Source organism: Neofelis nebulosa, chromosome 8, assembly GCF_028018385.1.
Source record: "Neofelis nebulosa isolate mNeoNeb1 chromosome 8, mNeoNeb1.pri, whole genome shotgun sequence".
In the NCBI taxonomy this organism is placed as follows: Eukaryota; Metazoa; Chordata; class Mammalia; order Carnivora; family Felidae; genus Neofelis; species Neofelis nebulosa.
Genome location: NC_080789.1, coordinates 16,133,541 through 16,150,501, shown reverse-complemented (window position 1 = coordinate 16,150,501; position 16,961 = coordinate 16,133,541). Strand labels below are relative to the sequence as shown.

Below are 16,961 nucleotides of genomic sequence, written 5' to 3'. Positions count from 1 at the left end.
TGCAAGGCTTGATCTCCTGAACTGTGAGATCGTGACCTGAGCCAAAGCCAAGAGTTGATGCTCAGGCTACTGAGCCACCCGGATGCCCCAGAACCCGTATAATATTATTTTGAGATTGACAAGTGGAAGTTAATTTATGTTCTGATTAGCTTTTCACAGAGCAATAGTCTCTTCTGGTATCTCTGGCTGGCTTCTTGCAGACCAAGGAGGAAACGTATACAGCTGTCCGTACGGGCCATAGCTGTCAGAGCACATGCACTCAGTGCTTGTTCAAAGGATAATCTAGGGTCTTGTTTTTGTTTCATTTGTTTAAAAATTAGAAGTGATCATTTTCGAGGATTGCTCTCCTTTAATCCATGAAGTGCTGAGTGTCTTAACGAATTTATGTCATTTTTAAACAGTGGAGTTTATGCCTAGCATCGACGTGAACAAATGCATCATTTTAATTAGAGATAAAAGGACATGAAAATCAAAGTATACAAAAGAGATTTGTGTCCTGAGAGCATCTTTATTGTTCACTAAACAAAATAATGTTTGGATGAAACAAGTTACACGTTTAAAAAGGTTTTTTTTTTTTAAGTTTCAGTAGTGAATCTAATGCCAAAAGTTGGTCTGTTAGTTTTTGTGCAAATTCAGCATAGTTTCTGTCGTCAGAGATTTGGCAGTTGCTTGCCTGGGTGCCTCAGGCTCAGGGTCTTTCATGAGTCAAGATGTCAGCCAGGGCTGAAGTCATCAAAGGCTGGGCTGGGGCGTGGGAAGGTCTGCCTTCATGGTGGCTCCTCCACATCAGACCTTTCCATAGATGGCTCCGGTGTCTTCATGACACTGCCCGTGGCTAGCTTCTCTACCCACCCCCCCCCACCCCCACCCCAGAGGAACACTCTAAGAGAAAGAGCAAGCCAGAGGCTGCAGTGCTGTTTCTAACCAGGCTCCGAAGTTGTACTCTGTGGCTTCCACCTTTTTTTCTCTAGAAGCGAGTCATTAAGTTTAGCCCAAACTCGAAGAGGAGAATTAGTTTTTTACCTTTCGTAGAGAGGGTCAAAGAATTGGCGAACCTTTTCTAAACCGCTACGGTTTGCCTCAGAGGGGGGACATAGCATATATTTAGCTCCCCGCCCCCCGAAACCTTCGAACTTTCAGTAAGTTGACATCTGATCCTAAAGCATCCAGATGGAATTTCTGGATCAGAAATTGCTCAGAGTCAAACGGAGGACTGTAGCATTTTGAATCTTCTTGCTACAGAAATGAAGAAACTGAGGTGGACAAGGTGATGGGACGGTAGTGGTTGTGAGGTCTGTCTTTGACCTTGCTTCAGGATGGACACCTGAGATCCCTTGACCTAGAGAGGTGCCCTCTGTGTTGTACTCCGGCGCGTGTTCTCGATGTTCCTTACTGGAACTTGAGATTCAGTTTTCCCTTTCTCCCTCGTGTGTGGAGAACTAGGAACCAGAGCATCAAATCCTCACTAGATAGTTATTCCTGGTTCTGTTTTCTCTGCATAGCTAAAGGAAGAATTTTAATGCAAACATAACGTTTCCCCTGACTTCTAAGAAGCAGATTCTTTCTCCGCCAAGAGAGGTGTAGTGAGATTATGCTCTATTTCTTGATGTGGCAGAATTCCAGGCAGGTGTGTGAAGGAGTGAGCCTTCGTGCCATATGGAATCTACAAAGACCTGTGCTGCCGGCTGCCACCTTGAAACACTTAAGAGAAGCGGGTTTCCTAAACCTCTTGAGTGTGTTTTTAGTGTTTTAAAAAACCTCTTTTTAAACTTGCATAAAGGATAGTTTGATGTCTCCAGACTAGTGAGGTAAAACATCCTTTAAGAAAAATCCCTTTAGCCTAAATGTGAACGATTTGACAGTTCTCAGAAAAATTAGTCTTGTGACAAAATTAATTGGGGTTCTGTTTGTTTTCAGCAATGTGTATTTTCTGATTAGTGCCCTTTGGCTGTTTTGGGGTTTTTGTTTTTTGTTTTTTGTTTTTGTTTTCAGTTTGTTTTTGTAATTGTGACCAGTGTCTCCACTATACCTTCCTACCTCCTTTTTTCATGATGAAACTCCTAGGCTATTTAAACATTTTAGAAGATGACACACATGCAAAAAGTGCTTGAGAATGTTTGTTTTCGTCTTCCGAATCAAAATTTCTGTTTTCAGGTTCTTCTGCAGCTTGTGCTATGGCTGCCAATGCCAGATGGCACCGTTTCTGAGAAAAGAGCTAGCTTTTGCTTAGAAGTAATACCCACAAACAATGCCGAATTAGCATAAGCAAATGTCAGTGAGTTAACACAAAGCCAACACTCTTTCTATCTTTTCTTTCCTTCCTAGGCCATGGGTGTGGAGAGTGACCAGGAAATTGTACAGATGATTGGAACAGAGGAGCACGTGATGGCTGCATTTGGGCCCAGTCTGGAAGAGTGCCAGAAAGCTCAGATTTTCACACAGATGCAGGTGTGTCTTTTCATGTCGTCCTTTGCTATGAAAGGGAATTGGAGATTTAATGCTGCCCATGGATAAAGCATCGGATGCAGTCACTTCTTGGGGTGTAGGTGTGGGAGGGTGTTGGGGAGGACCAGTAGAGAAGCTTCTTTGACTTGTGCTTTAGGAATTGGAAGAAGGAATTTGCCTTGACAGATTATCAGCCTGTAGTGTCTAACTTGGAAGGGGGATATGTGGCCAAGAGGCTTTTGTTGTGATATAATAGCAAGTGTGCTTTTTTCATTTATTTGCCCAAATGATTTATGATTTTGAACTACAACAACTCCAGTGTAGAAGCCTTTTTTTCCCCCAGTTCTCCTCAATTTCCCTTTTATTCCCTACTTCCAGTTGCTTTCAGTGTCCAGTGTGGTCTGAATCCCTTTTTCTGAATTCCCAGTATCATCAGCAAGAAAATTCAAGATCAGAAACCCTTTACCAGGGTAGAGCTCTGTAGAGCCTTCATCGACCTGCTAAGGAATTCCTAGTTGGAACCTGGGGATTTTAGGACACAACACTCAAAGATGAAGACAGGGAGATATATATGCTAAACATAAGAAAATGAATTGTACTTCCTGCCCTGGTGACAGGGAGCCCTAATGCCCACATTTAGAATGTTTAGTCCCACATTTGTAAAGTACTTTGCTCCATGTAAAGTGGTGGCCTTACTCATAGCCCTGGGAGGCAGGGATTCCCTGCTATCAAAGCACAACAGACTGTTCTTACATATCCATACGTACATTGTCTGTTCTGTGGGTTACTTTCAACAAGGTGTAAATTCCAGGCTGCTTTTTCCTTGTTACCCAGGATGCTTGTAGAGGTAGCATTTTCCCACTTACATCTGTTAGTGTGTGTTGATATTTTCTTAGAGCCAGAAAAACATTCAAGAAGGTTGATCGTTGTATGTCAGTGTATATATAATCCCAAGGCACAAACCAGTAGGGATTATTATTACTGCCTTCCTCTTTTTATGCAGTTAAGTAATAGCTCCAGTTATTGGGCAGGTGGCATCAGGAGAAGTTGTTTGGATCTAGGAGGTTCTATCTGTGGTCTTTATTGAAAACGAAATATTTAGTGTTCATGAATCTTTGTTTCCAACTGGAATTGTACTGTATAAGGGTTCCAAGAACATGAAGAGGAAACGTTAAGAAACACCCAGGAGTTGGCTCAATGTGGGGAGATACTCTCTCCTTCAAAGCTACGAAATGCTGAGGAAGAGCAGTTTACCTTAATGGTAGTTCAGCAGATTCAGTGAGATCTGTGAACATTCATTTTATAACAGATAGCATCGTTGTTGCTCAGATAACCCTGTAACAGCATGGTGTGGCTTGTGTGAAAAGGCTAAATAGTGGGTTGAAAAATCATTTATTTTTTTTAAATAGGTGCTGACAAAGTGTTAGCTAACTGAATGAGAGAAGTTCAGCTAAAGGTGAGGGGAATATACAAACGGGGTGTAAGGTTGACATGGTTTGTACTCCGTGTGCTGGACTAGAACATTGATTAATTGTTTGCAGCTAATAAGAGGCTATAGAGAAATGCATACTCCGAAATGGTTGGTAAGTTGAACACGAGTTCGGGCAGTGTGGCTATTTGTTATTCTAAGTGAACGTGGAGCAGATCTGCGGTGTATTCTTCTATAATAGAACTTTTGACAACATGGCACTTAGTGGATTGCTAAACCACCTGCATTGTGTTTGTGTTTAATGCCTCCCCTCTCAGTCTCTCCTCCATTCCTTCTGCCCACAGAGCCTTTTGCTGGGCCTTGGTCACGGATGTTTTCTATCATCCTTGTCAAGGGCTGTGGTATAGAGAGAAGAAATTATTAGCCTTTTGGAGGATAGGATGCACTTGGGGGTGTCATCTTGGCCTAGTCATGACCAGACTGGGCTCTTACCCCAACCCTCACACTATGAACCCTTGGCAACATTATTAATTATTTTAGGGAAGAGCTGACTTTTGCTATATAGAAGGGATACTGGGCTCCCCTGTGTTCCTCTGTTTTTCCCTCAAAGTGAAGGATCTTTAGCCTCTTTCCCAAGGGAACTGGAAGACCAAAACTTAATGAGGACAGCTTAGTTTAGGGACGACTGAACTGCCTGTCTCTTGGCAGTTCCCACTGACCGTGGGCTTGCTTTCATTAGTTACTCGGGCCCCACTTGCTGCTAGGTCCCTGCAGCAAGGCTTGGCACAGTCTTAGTTTATCATCTGCTCTAATGGATGTTTAACTGAGAAGATCTTGGGTCTGATGTCCCGATCTCACCACGGAGGAGTTCTGTTCAGTTCCTGGCCCTGAACCAGTCAGTAGGAATCAAAGAAAAAGATGACACAACGTCTAGTTGGAGAGACATACCCATAAATAATCAAATTACGGTGTGGTCTGAAGTGGAAAGAAAGCACTTAGTTCTTTATCCATAAGGAATTCAAGTAGAGAAAAAGGAGTGGGGTTAGGAAGGCTTCAGAGAGGAAGTGATACCTGAGCTAAGTTTTGAAGCACAGAAAAGAAATTTCCCAGACATTCAACTGGGGACAGGAAGTTCAAGATAAAGAATCAGGAATCCTAGCCCTCTCTTCTAACGGAAAGCCAATTAAAACAAACAAACAAAAAAGTGCGTTCATTTGTTGCTACAGAATAATAAGAACCACATCATCTTCTTCTTGAAGAACTTTTTATTATGGGAAAACCTCAACACATACGAAGTATACAGATTAGTGTTATGAATCCTCATGTGCCCACCACACAGCTTTGATAATTACAAAACGCTTTGACATTCTTGTTTCATGTAAATGTCTACCTACTCCTCACCAGTTATTTGATTAGTTTTTAATACTTCATTTTTATATGTACATTTCAGCATACATAAATTCTAAGTCTTAATTGCCCAATTGTGCATAATTTTTTTCAGATGTAGAATATTTCTCCATTACCCTGGAACGTTCCTTCATGTCCCTTCTTAGCTACTTTTCACCTCTGTCCTCTGATTTTCTTCCCCACTGTTCTGATTTTTCACCACAGATTAATTTTGCCTGTTCTAGAACTTTATAGGTGGAATTATGCAGTATGTACTTTTCTGTGGCCAGTTTCTTTTGCTGAGCGTACTGGCTGATACTCATCCAAGTTGTTTTTATGTCATTTATCCACGCAGTTCCATTTTATTACTGAATAGCATTCCATTGTATGAATATACCACAGTTTATTTTTTCCTGTTGATGGGCACTTGGTTGTTTCACTCGGGATGAATAAAGCTGCTGTATGCATTCCTGTACAAGCCTTTGCCTGGACACTTCAACATTTCTCTTGGATAAGTACCTACAAATAGGATTGTTGGATCAAAGAGCCATTGTGAATATAACTTTTTATAAAGTTGGAACTGCCACACCTCTTTCCCAAGCAGTTGTACCATTTTGCAGTCCCACCCCCCTGTGTGAGAGTTCCGATTGCTCCGCGTCCTCACCAACATTTGGTCTTGTCAGTCCTTTTAATTTCAGCCATTCTACTAGGCGTTTAGTGGTGTCTGTACCATTGTGGTTTTAATATGCGTTTCCCTGATGACTACTGATGCTTAACACTTTTTCATGGACTTACTGACTGACTTTCTTGGTGAAGTATGTTCAAATATGTTGCTCGTTTTCCTCGTTGAGTTGTCTTTTTAGTATTGAACTTAAAAGTCCTTTAAAAAACATTCTGGATATAAATCCCTTGACAGATTTATATATCATAACTTTTTTTTTTTGGTTTGACTTACAGTTATTGATTTCTGTCCTGTGTAAAGAAATTTCTCTTACTCCAAGGGCAAGGATATAGTTCTAGTATTTATGCTTATGTCTAAAATCCACTTAAACTAATAATTTTATTTGTTGTGAGGTAGAGGTCAGAGTTAATTTTTTACTTTGTAGCTGCTTAATTGCTTCAACACCATTTGTGGAAAAGATTTTCCCTTGTGGATTGAATTGCTTTGGTACTTTTGTCAAAAATCATCTGACCATGAAAGCATGGGTTTATTTCTGGATGTATTTTCTTCCATTGATCTATTTGTTGTTATGCCAGTATCACACTGCCTTGAGTACCATAGCTTTCTAATCAAAAGTAGGTAATGTAAATCTTCCAACTTTCCTTTTTCAAGAGCACTTTAGCTATTCTAGGTCTTTTGCATTTCCAAGTAAATTGTAGAATCAATAGATTTTTGGTCAGTTTGGAGAGAATTGTAACAGTAAGCCTTCTTAACACTATTAAACCCTCCCAGTCCATGAAAATGACATAACCCTCCATTTACTTAGGCTTTGTTTTCTCCCAGCAATGCTTTGTAGCTTTCAGGATAGAGGTCTTAACATGATGTGCTTCCTTTTTGAGGGAAAAGAAGCACAGCTCCAGAATGTTAACTGTGGACAGTGGTTCTCTCTGGGAGGAGGATTGGTGGCTGCTTCATATACGTAATGCATGTGTGTATATACACATAATCTGTTCATTTGTATATTCTAAATTTCCTACAGTGATCATGTATCAATTTTGTGATAAGAAAACTATAAAATAAGGGAACCAGTGTATTGGACAGCATATAATGCTTTTTGTCATTGATCTGTGACAAATGTTGATTTTTGACTAAACCTCATGCAGCATTCTCTATAACCAGAATCCTTGTCTTTTTACTTATAGTGTTATGTATGGGTTGGTGTTTAATAAATTTCCTCTAGTGGTGTCATTCAAACATCATTATATTCTGTTTTTATAGGCGTTAAAGTATATAGGGAACAAAGTAAGGAGGCAAAGGATGTGGGGAGGTGGACCAAAGAAGACCAAAATAGAGGAGGCAAGAGAACTCCTGGCTTCTACCATCCTGACGCACGTCCCAGTGAGTAGCACTGAACAAGTGTGAGCTGTGGTCATTGTGGGGTCCTTGTGTTGAAGAATTTTGAATACAAGTTCACATTAGTTAAAATCTGGTTCTGTAAGAAAAGAGAGGGGCGCCTGGGTGGCGCAGTCGGTTAAGCGTCCGACTTCAGCCAGGTCACGATCTCGCGGTCCGTGAGTTCGAGCCCCGCGTCAGGCTCTGGGCTGATGGCTCGGAGCCTGGAGCCTGTTTCCAATTCTGTGTCTCCCTCTCTCTCTGCCCCTCCCCCGTTCATGCTCTGTCTCTCTCTGTCCCAAAAATAAATAAAAAATGTTGAAAAAAAAAATTTAATAAAAAAAAAAAAGAAAAGAGAGACTCTGAAAAGGACTGGACTGCCCCCATGGATATAATCTCCCATTATCAATGGTTTATTTGTACTTTGGGAATGTTAGTTGTATTCCATCATTATCATCCTGTTTACTCTCTTGTGGTTCTTTTGATCTAAAATTACAGTTTTTTATATTCATACCTATATTAGTGCTGCTACTAGATTTCATGGTTTTGAAGGGCAGAGATGGTGTTAGATGTTTTTTTTTTTTTTTAATTTTCACATATATTTCATACATATATGTACACATACATATGTGTGTGTATTTATATATGATATATATATCATATATATACATATACATGATATATATATCATGATATATATATCATGTATATGTATGTTTTTATTTATTTTTGAGAGAGAGACAGAATGTGAACGGGGAAGGGGCAAACAGAGGAGGAGACACAGAATCCGAAGCAGGCTCCAGGCTCTGAGCTGTCAGCACAGAGCCTGACGTGGGGCTTGAACTTACGACCCATGAAATCATAACCTGAGCTGAAGTTGGACGCTTGACCAACTGAGCCACCCAGGAGCCCTAATGGTATTAGATGTTTTCAAATGAAGCAAGCTTATAGGGCCTTGCTTATTTATTCTTTTTATTGTAAAATACATATCAAAATTTACCATCTTTAAGTATACAGTTCTGTGGCATTAAGTACATTCTCACCGTTGTGCTACCATCATAGATACTTTTTTAAAATACTAGATGGTTTATCTCCTAGACCTTGAATTTAATTTAATTTGATTTGTTTTTAAGTTTATTTATCTTGAGAGAGAGCATGCAAGTAGGCTTTGCGCTAATAGTGATATGGGGCTCAAACTCACGAACCGTGAGATCATGACCCGAGCTGAAATCAAGAGTTGGACACTTAACTGATTGAGCCAGCCAGGTGCCCCATAGACCATGAATTTTAGAGTTCACATTGTCCAGCCACCTTTACTTACAGTACAGATTCTCCAGTCCAGACAAGCTGGATGGTTTGTCTTGCCACCCAGCTGGTTAGTAGACAGAGAGCTAGAATCCATCTTTTGACCCTGGAACCTGTGCTTAATGCCGTTGACCCTTGAATAAGACGGGTTTAAACTGTATGGGTCTACAGAGAAAGACAGATACCATATGTTTTTACTCTTATGTGGATCCTGAGAAACTTAACAGGAACCCATGGGAGAGGGGAAGGGAAGGAAAAAAACAAAAAAAAAGGTTAGAGTGGGAGAGAGCCAAAGCATAAGAGACTCTTAAAAAATGAGAACAAACTGAGGGCTGATGGGGGGTGGGAGGGAGGGAAGGGTGGGTGATGGGTATTGAAGAGCACATCTTTTGGGATGAGCACTGGGTGTTGTGTGGAAACCAATTTGATAATAAATTTCATATATTTAAAAAAAATAAAAAATAAAATAAACTGCATGGATCCCCTTATATGTGTTGTTTTTTTCTTTCACTAAGTACAGTGCAGTACCATAAATATATTTTCTCTTCCTTAAGATTTTCTTAGTCACATTTTTTCCCCTCTTATTTTATTGTAAGAATACAGTATGTAACAATCAAAATATGTGTTGACTGTTAATGGTATCAATAAGGCTTCTGGTAAACAGTAGGCTATTAGTAGTTAAGTTTTGGGGGAGGTAAAATTTGTACATGGATTTTCAACTGTGCAAGGAGTCGATGCCCCACATGCCTATGTTGTTTAAAGGCCAGTTGTATTTACTTTTTATTAATTTACCATTAAACAGAGATTGGCCATGAGGGATGTGGGCCATGAAGGAGTAATCATTCCTCTCCATTTACTATAACATTACCCTTTCTTTTTTTTTTTTTTTTTTAAATTTTTTTTTTTCAACGTTTTTTATTTATTTTTGGGACAGAGAGACACAGAGCATGAACGGGGGAGGGGCAGAGAGAGAGGGAGACACAGAATCGGAAACAGGCTCCAGGCTCCGAGCTGTCAGCACAGAGCCCGACGCGGGGCTCGAACTCACGGACCGCGAGATCGTGACCTGGCTGAAGTCGGCCGCTTAACCGACTGCGCCACCCAGGCGCCCCTAACGTTACCCTTTCTAAGTGATAGAATTATTTATTAGACATTCTTACTAACCAAATACTGTAGTCTGGCTTATAATGAGTGTATTGTTCATGTGTATTCACGAAAGATCTAATTCTAGGGTTACATACTCTCCCTTCAGGAACTGATCATAAAGGAAAGTCAAGGGATCTGTGGAAGTGGACAGTGATCACCGAAATACATTCAGATTGGATTTTCTTATTTTAAAACACCTTGTTGGCTAAATAATATACAGATCTCTGATTCTGCCATTTGTATGTGTTTTGACTAATTCAAAGAATTAGAAAATTCTTAATATCAAAACTAGGTCTCAATAGAATTTTATTTTATTTATTTTTTTTTTTTTTTAAATTTTTTTTTTCAACGCTTTTTATTTATTTTTGGGACAGAGAGAGACAGAGCATGAACGGGGGAGGGGCAGAGAGAGAGGGAGACACAGAATCGGAAACAGGCTCCAGGCTCCGAGCCATCAGCCCAGAGCCTGACGCGGGGCTCGAACTCACGGACCGCGAGATCGTGACCTGGCTGAAGTCGGACGCTTAACCGACTGCGCCACCCAGGCGCCCCCTCAATAGAATTTTAAATTCTGGATGACCATTTAAAAGTCAGGACAGCTACAGTGAGTGTCTCTGGCTCCCCACTGCTTTTCCAGGCAGCCTCTCTTTCTCCAGCAGAGACAGAGACAGTCTCTTGGACTGCCTCAGTGCCTCAGGACCCAGAGAAAGGAAGTGGTAACTGCGAGTCCATGGGCCAGCCCAGGGAGGGTGGTGGGCTCCACCTCTTTGAGGGAATGGCATGAAATGTACGGGGAAGGAAGGAAGGAGTTGATAGTGGCTAATGTGCATTGTCTCAGAAATTTTCTCTAACTCCTAAATTACAGGTTAAAGAATTCAATTTCCGAGCAAAATGTATCTACACTGCAGTGATGGTGCGAAGAGTGATTCTGGCCCAAGGAGATAACAAAGTGGACGACAGAGACTATTATGGTAACAAGCGATTGGAGTTGGCAGGACAGGTGATTTAATTACTTTATGTCAGCGGGCCTGAGCTTCAGGTGTAGGTGTGGGGTTCAAGGTTTTTCAAAGCATTAATGCTTACTCAGAATCCCACTGTTAAATAAAAACGGAGCCTCTCTGGCCGAGGTGAGGTATAAGGGCTTATTTCTCTACCTGCTCTCTCTTTCCCCGCCTCTCCTCTGGGGGATTCGTAAAAGTTTGCTCTGTAGCACAAAGTGTAGACTCTAGCGGGGTCCCTGATGATCTTGCCCCACTGTACCTTTCTAGCCCTGTCTCATGCCAAGGCAGGCCACTTACGTCTTCCCAAACACTCCATGATGCTCTTTCAACCTTCCACACCTTTGAGTTCTGCCTTCTGCCTAAGTTGCCCCTCTCCCGTGTCCTTTACCCTCCCCCAACTGAGGAGCTGCTATCCATTCTTCATTCTTGGAGTCACCCTCTTTGAAACCTTCTGTGAACCCCAGGAGAAGTTAGTTGCTCTGTCTTCCAAATGCCGAAGACACTTTGTTCAGGTCTTTATTTATATGCTAAAGTCTACATAATTCTTTACCTGCAAGCTTCTTCCCCCCGCCCTAGACAGTAAGCTCATTGGGTACAAGAATACTTTATATTCATCTTTCTAATCCCCCTGTAAAGTGCTAGGCACCAGAGATGCATTGGTGAGTGACACTCTCTGAGGCATCTGCTCTCAAGAGTGCATTTTGGTAGGGGAGACAGTGAACAAGTAAACAGCAAAGAAATGAGATGATATTAAATGGTCATATGTGTTTAAAGAAAACCCCCAAATAGGCTAATGTTAGAGAGTTGGGGTGTTGGTGGAGGAAAGGCATGTTACTTTAGTCAGCATGATTAGGAAAGATCTCTGAAAAAAGTGCTGTATTTTAAGCTGAGCCCTCAGACATGCCTCTGAGAATTGAATGAGAAGAAACCAGTCTCAGGCTACCTTGGGAACTGCATTCCAGCAATAGCCCTTTGCACATGTGCACAGCCCTGCACAGTTCCAGCACCAGGGGGCTGGAGGAGGATCAGGGCAGCTGGAGTACATGAGGCAGTGGGGCTGGGGGGGGGGGGTGGGCAGGGAGGGTGCAGAGGACATTGGAGAACTAGTCTGTGGGCCATGGAAGGGGTTTTGGATTTCGTTTTCCTTGTAGTGGGAAACCACTGGAGAATTATAATCACGGAAGTGACATGATCTGATTTTTATTTTAGAAAGCGCTGATATGGAAACGAACAGGCCAGGAATGAGCCAGTTAAGAGGCTGTGACAGTATTGCATGTGACAGATGTTGGTGGCTAGGATAACATACTACAACTAAAACTTTAAAAGTAGGATTAAAAAGTGATAGCAGTTTTAGGTTTTGGAAGAAGGTTAGTGTCTGGACTCCTGGGGAAGTTCTGTGTGGTTAATGGTTGATGCTAGCAGGTGGGTTTTCCGCCACCTTCAGATTGACCTCTGTTCAGGGTATCTTGGGTATCCCCACCACCATCAGTCCCAATTTTTAGTTATTTAATTGGCAAAAATCATGCTGTTAAATGAGTTCATTAAAAAAATGTTGATTGTTTAGAAGCATAAGTAATGGAGTCAGGAGAGGAGAGACTATCCTGTTGCTTAAAAAATTAGAATTAAAAAGAGAGTTCCCGTGTGCAAGAAAACATTGCTTTATAAACAATGTAAAGACATAAAAGGCATTGTGTTGGCAAAAATGTGTAAAAACAATAGCTGCTAATTTCACACCCCATGGGATAAGGGAGTATAAATGTGCTTCAGCTTTAGATAACAGAGCTGGATCCACTGGCCAAGTGGGTTCACAGAGCTTTCCCTCCGTCTCTCTGCCACCAGAGGGCTGGCAGGCCAGCCGCCAGTAGAGGTGTTAGCAAAACCTACCGATTTCAGGCTTAATCTTTTCACCTACCTTTTCTTTTTCGGTAATGTGTTCATTATTTGCTGAGCATTACTCTATTCTTTGTCTGCAAATTTTTTGTTTCTAATGCAGCTTGCTTTGTATGGGTGAGATATGGAACGGCACCAAAAATCCGGCACCCTGGAAAGCCAGGGATTTCCACCCTGTGACAAAAGAATGCCGTCTTGACTTCAGAGATTGCCTAATCCCAGCTGTTCTGATAATGTAATTAAGGCTGCCTAATGTCTTTAATTTTGCAACCAGTTTGTGTGAAAAGGAGAATTTGGCACTCTGAAGGCTTAACACTAAATAGCAATCTCAAGACGCCTAATTAGAATTCTCTGACATTAAGCTAATTGGTGAAACTGTATTTCAGCAGCTTAACTTCTTTATTAATTTTTTTTAGCATTTTCATTGAAAATCAATTGATGAGCTGTCAGCATTTTTTCCTTAAATATAATTTGCTCTTTAGTGTTCCTGTCGCAAGCTGGCTGGAAGGCCTAATACTAGCAATGAAAGGTGTTGAATATTATCACCAGCGTTTCATCTCTTTTAATCATTTTACTCTTGACCTAAATAATGTGGCTTATTGTGTGACTTGGCCTTGTAGTTTCCTACTGCCCTGTGAACTGGAGAACGTAGTTTCTCTTAAACCAAAAATCTAGAGGGGGAGAAATTTAATGAGGCAGTAGTTCTGTGGAGTGTGCTCTTAATGTTTTACTTGTTTAGGACGAGAGGCGTTTCCTTGTGTTTGAATCGGGGGGCTATGGCGAATTCAGCTGGGATCCAAGAAACTTTGTCATAATTTGAGACACAAAAGTCTAAGTGTAAAGGACTAATTAAAATAGAGCTGAGCCTTTGTGGTTTAGGTTAAGGGCATTTGCTTCTGTTCAGGAGGCTTATTCAAGTTCCTTTTGCCAGTTTCCACAGGAAGTTGCTGCAATGGGCCTCTTCATCCTGCTCACCCCTCTGCACCTGCTTCCATTCCCATATTCTTTCCATGAGTGAAGCTGCTGGGTCTGAGTTGAAGAAAGGATTAAGCTCTCAGAGGAGGAAGTTTTCTTTTTAGAACACTTCTGACATGGTACATTCAAGTCCAAGGTCCTGGCTTTCCTCTCTGCAAAGTTGATTTTAGTAGAAAAGTGGAAGGACATGTCCTAACTTAATGGGGAAAAGCATAACATCACATTCCACTTTGGAAATTCTTCAGCAGTTAGTAGCTCGAGGAGAAAATTCATTTGCTTTGAATATCTTCTTCGTTATGAGTCCAGAAGCTACCTATGGGTTATAAACATTCAAGAATATAGTCAGTATGGAACTTGGATAATCTTCAGCTTACATGGTTTCGCTGAGTTCAGAATTCCCACTTTAGTAAATAGTGTATATATGATGCCCCCATGATATTACTTTAATGTTTTTTTAGGTGACTTAGATTACAAAGACATCAAGCTTTTTTCTTTCTCTGTAAAGGAAAAAAAAATGCCTACAAAAGGGAGAAAAAGAAACTAACGCAATTGATTGTACAGAGGCACTTAAGTGTTTGTAGTATCTATTATATTTGATTGTTGAAGAAGCGTACCTGCTGTTTATTTGTAGTGAGCCACCAGTTTAGTTTCGGGAACTTTTTATAGATGGTATTCTGCTTATCTGTTGCTGTGTTGCATGCTATCCCAAAACTGTGGCTTAAATTAACAACCATTTCATTATACCTCACAGTTTTGTGGGTCAGGAATTCAGGCAGGATTTGGCTGTGTGATTCTTTTGTTTTACATGGTGTTGATGGAGGTCAGTTGGTGGTACTCTGCTGTAGGGTGTGGGAAGGGTGGAAGGCTGGTCTTGGCAGAGCCTGACCTTTCCAGTTTTGTGGCAATGGAGTGACTCAGGGCTCCAAACGAATGTTTCCTGTGAACAAGACACAACCGGTACAGCCTTAATGACCTAGTCTTCAGCTTCGTTTACTTCTACCCGGTTGGGAAAAATCGGTTACAACCTCCACCCAGATTTGGGGCAGTGGGAAGATTTGGGCCACACTTCTCAATGTGTAGTTCAGGGGTCACCCAGAGATTTGTAAGTTTACATACATAATTGGGGTTTCCTCCCTGTGGTTCTGTGATTTTCCCCTTTCCAGCTATTGTGGTAGCACAGATCTTTTTCCTCTGGATCTTCAATCCAGTAAGACTTTGGGTCTCTCTCTGAGTATTAGCTTCTCAACATAGCTTTGACCCTTCTTGCCAATGTGGCCTCCCCTTAACTGAAAAGCCTTAACAACGGGAAATGCACCCAGTGCCATTCACTTTTGAGATATGTTGGCTTTCCTCCAGTTTCTGCCTGCTTTTAGACGCTCTTCAATGGCCTCAGATAGTTTTGATATTTTGTCTGGAGTTTATAACTATTAGCAGATGAGCCCATCTGATAGGAGCTTCTCTACCAATTCTGGAAACAGAACTGTTCTTGTCTGTTCTTATGACTTCCTATTACATCCCATTGACTTGGTTTCTGTGGTTATACTATTTCAGATAGTTACCATGGCTTAATATCATTTAATATTTATTATGTAATTTTTAACATGAAAATAAAAATGTTACATAAAGTTTTGAAGGGTACAAATAAAATCAACACCCTCAGAGCCACTCTCTGACTTAATAATTCTTAACAATCAACCGTTAATACCATTCCATTAACCGGTGTATTTCTTCCTTACTCTGTTTCTCTTTTCCCCTTGTCCTGAATTTTTGCACTTTTTTTTATTATATCCTCTGAATTTTTAATTTAAAATATGTAATATATATTATTAAAGTATAAGTTTTGCTTATTTTTGAGTTTTATAAAAATAGATTCATACCATGTGCCTTTTTCTGGAACATTTTCTTCATTCAGCATTGTTCTTAAGATCTGTATTGTTGGATGTCACTGTACTTCCAGTTTTGTATTATATTCCATTGTAGATGTGGAATATGATAGGATATAGATGATAAATAACACTTTATCCATTCTACCAGTCAAGACCTTTGTATGATTTCCCTTTTTAAAAAATATTAACATTCATATTTATTTTTTCGGGTGCCCATATGCAAGAGTTTCTACAAATAAGATTGCCAAATCCTAGAGTCAAGTTAAATCTTCAGTTTAACTGGAGAATGTCAAACTAGTTTCCCAAGTATTTGTACATTATACCGTATATGAGTTCCTGATCATCTCCATTCTATGCCTTAGTATCAAACTTTAAAATTTTTGTGGTATTAATTTGCATTTCCTTTATTACTAATGAGGTTGAGCCTCTTTTACATATGCTTATTGACCATTCCTGTTTTTCCCTCTTTGAAATGCTTTTTGGGTTGTTTGCATTTTCCTTATTGATTGAGAATTTATTTATTTATTTTTTGTAATTCTAGGTTTTGCTGGTGGTTTCCTCATGGTGACTTTCAACTATATATTCCTCTCTATTTCTGTCCTTTAAATTTCTTTTAAACCAGGAATTAAATTGAGAGACTAGATCAAATTCAAGTTCTTTTTTATTTTTATTTTTTTGTGTAGAATGCCATTGTACAGTTTGCTGCTATATCCTATCAGGAAGAATATGACTAGTTGTATCTATATTTGTTGCCATGGGAATTGATCACTGGGAATTTGGTCCCATGGTGCCATGAGAATTGATCATTGGGATCTTTCTCTCATGTGAGAAAGAGAAATTCCAGGGAAATATCCAGTATTTGGGACCCTGATTCATCTGTGAAGTTCCCCATCAATTTTTCTCCTGATGGTTTTATTTAACAGCTGATGATGATTATTCCATTATCCATTGTTTAATTAGGGCATGGAAAATAGTGATACTTTTTCTGCTTATTTTAGCTAGAATTTTTCAATAAAGAATACTTTTCAGTATCATCTCTTTGGTTTCTGAGACATAATTTATATGGAAAAGGCAGAATAAATGCTTGCTGGATTTTTTTTTTAGCCAGTTTACAGAGTATTAATTTAGCTCTCTAGTTACCTCCACAGATGAAGGGTTGTTTTTTTTTTCTTTCTATCATCATAAACTTAGGAATTTTAACATTTTAATTTAAATGTTAGAATTACTGTCTCCGTTAAAAAAAATAATAAAAAGCCTGCTAGTTTTTGATTGAGATTGCATTTGAATTTATAGATTTGGGGGAGAATTGACATCTAAATACTGAGTCTTCTAATCCATGAACATAGTATATCTCTGCTATTGAGATTCTCTTAATGTCTCTCAGCTTTTTGTATACTAACCTTGTATCTTACAAGCTTGCTAAACTCATTGGTTCTAGTAGGTTT

The 16,961-nt window shown here is 40.1% G+C and overlaps 1 protein-coding gene across 1 annotated transcript in view; it reads left to right on the top strand.

Annotated features, from left to right (window-relative positions):
• Positions 1-16,961, top strand: part of POLR3B (RNA polymerase III subunit B) — a 106,630-nt gene that overhangs the window by 24,383 nt on the left and 65,286 nt on the right. Inside the window, exons 10-12 of the mRNA XM_058741533.1 lie at positions 2,326-2,448; positions 7,200-7,319; positions 10,630-10,764. Of these exons, the coding sequence (XP_058597516.1) occupies positions 2,326-2,448; positions 7,200-7,319; positions 10,630-10,764 (378 nt within the window). The remainder of the gene's footprint in view (positions 1-2,325; positions 2,449-7,199; positions 7,320-10,629; positions 10,765-16,961) is intronic.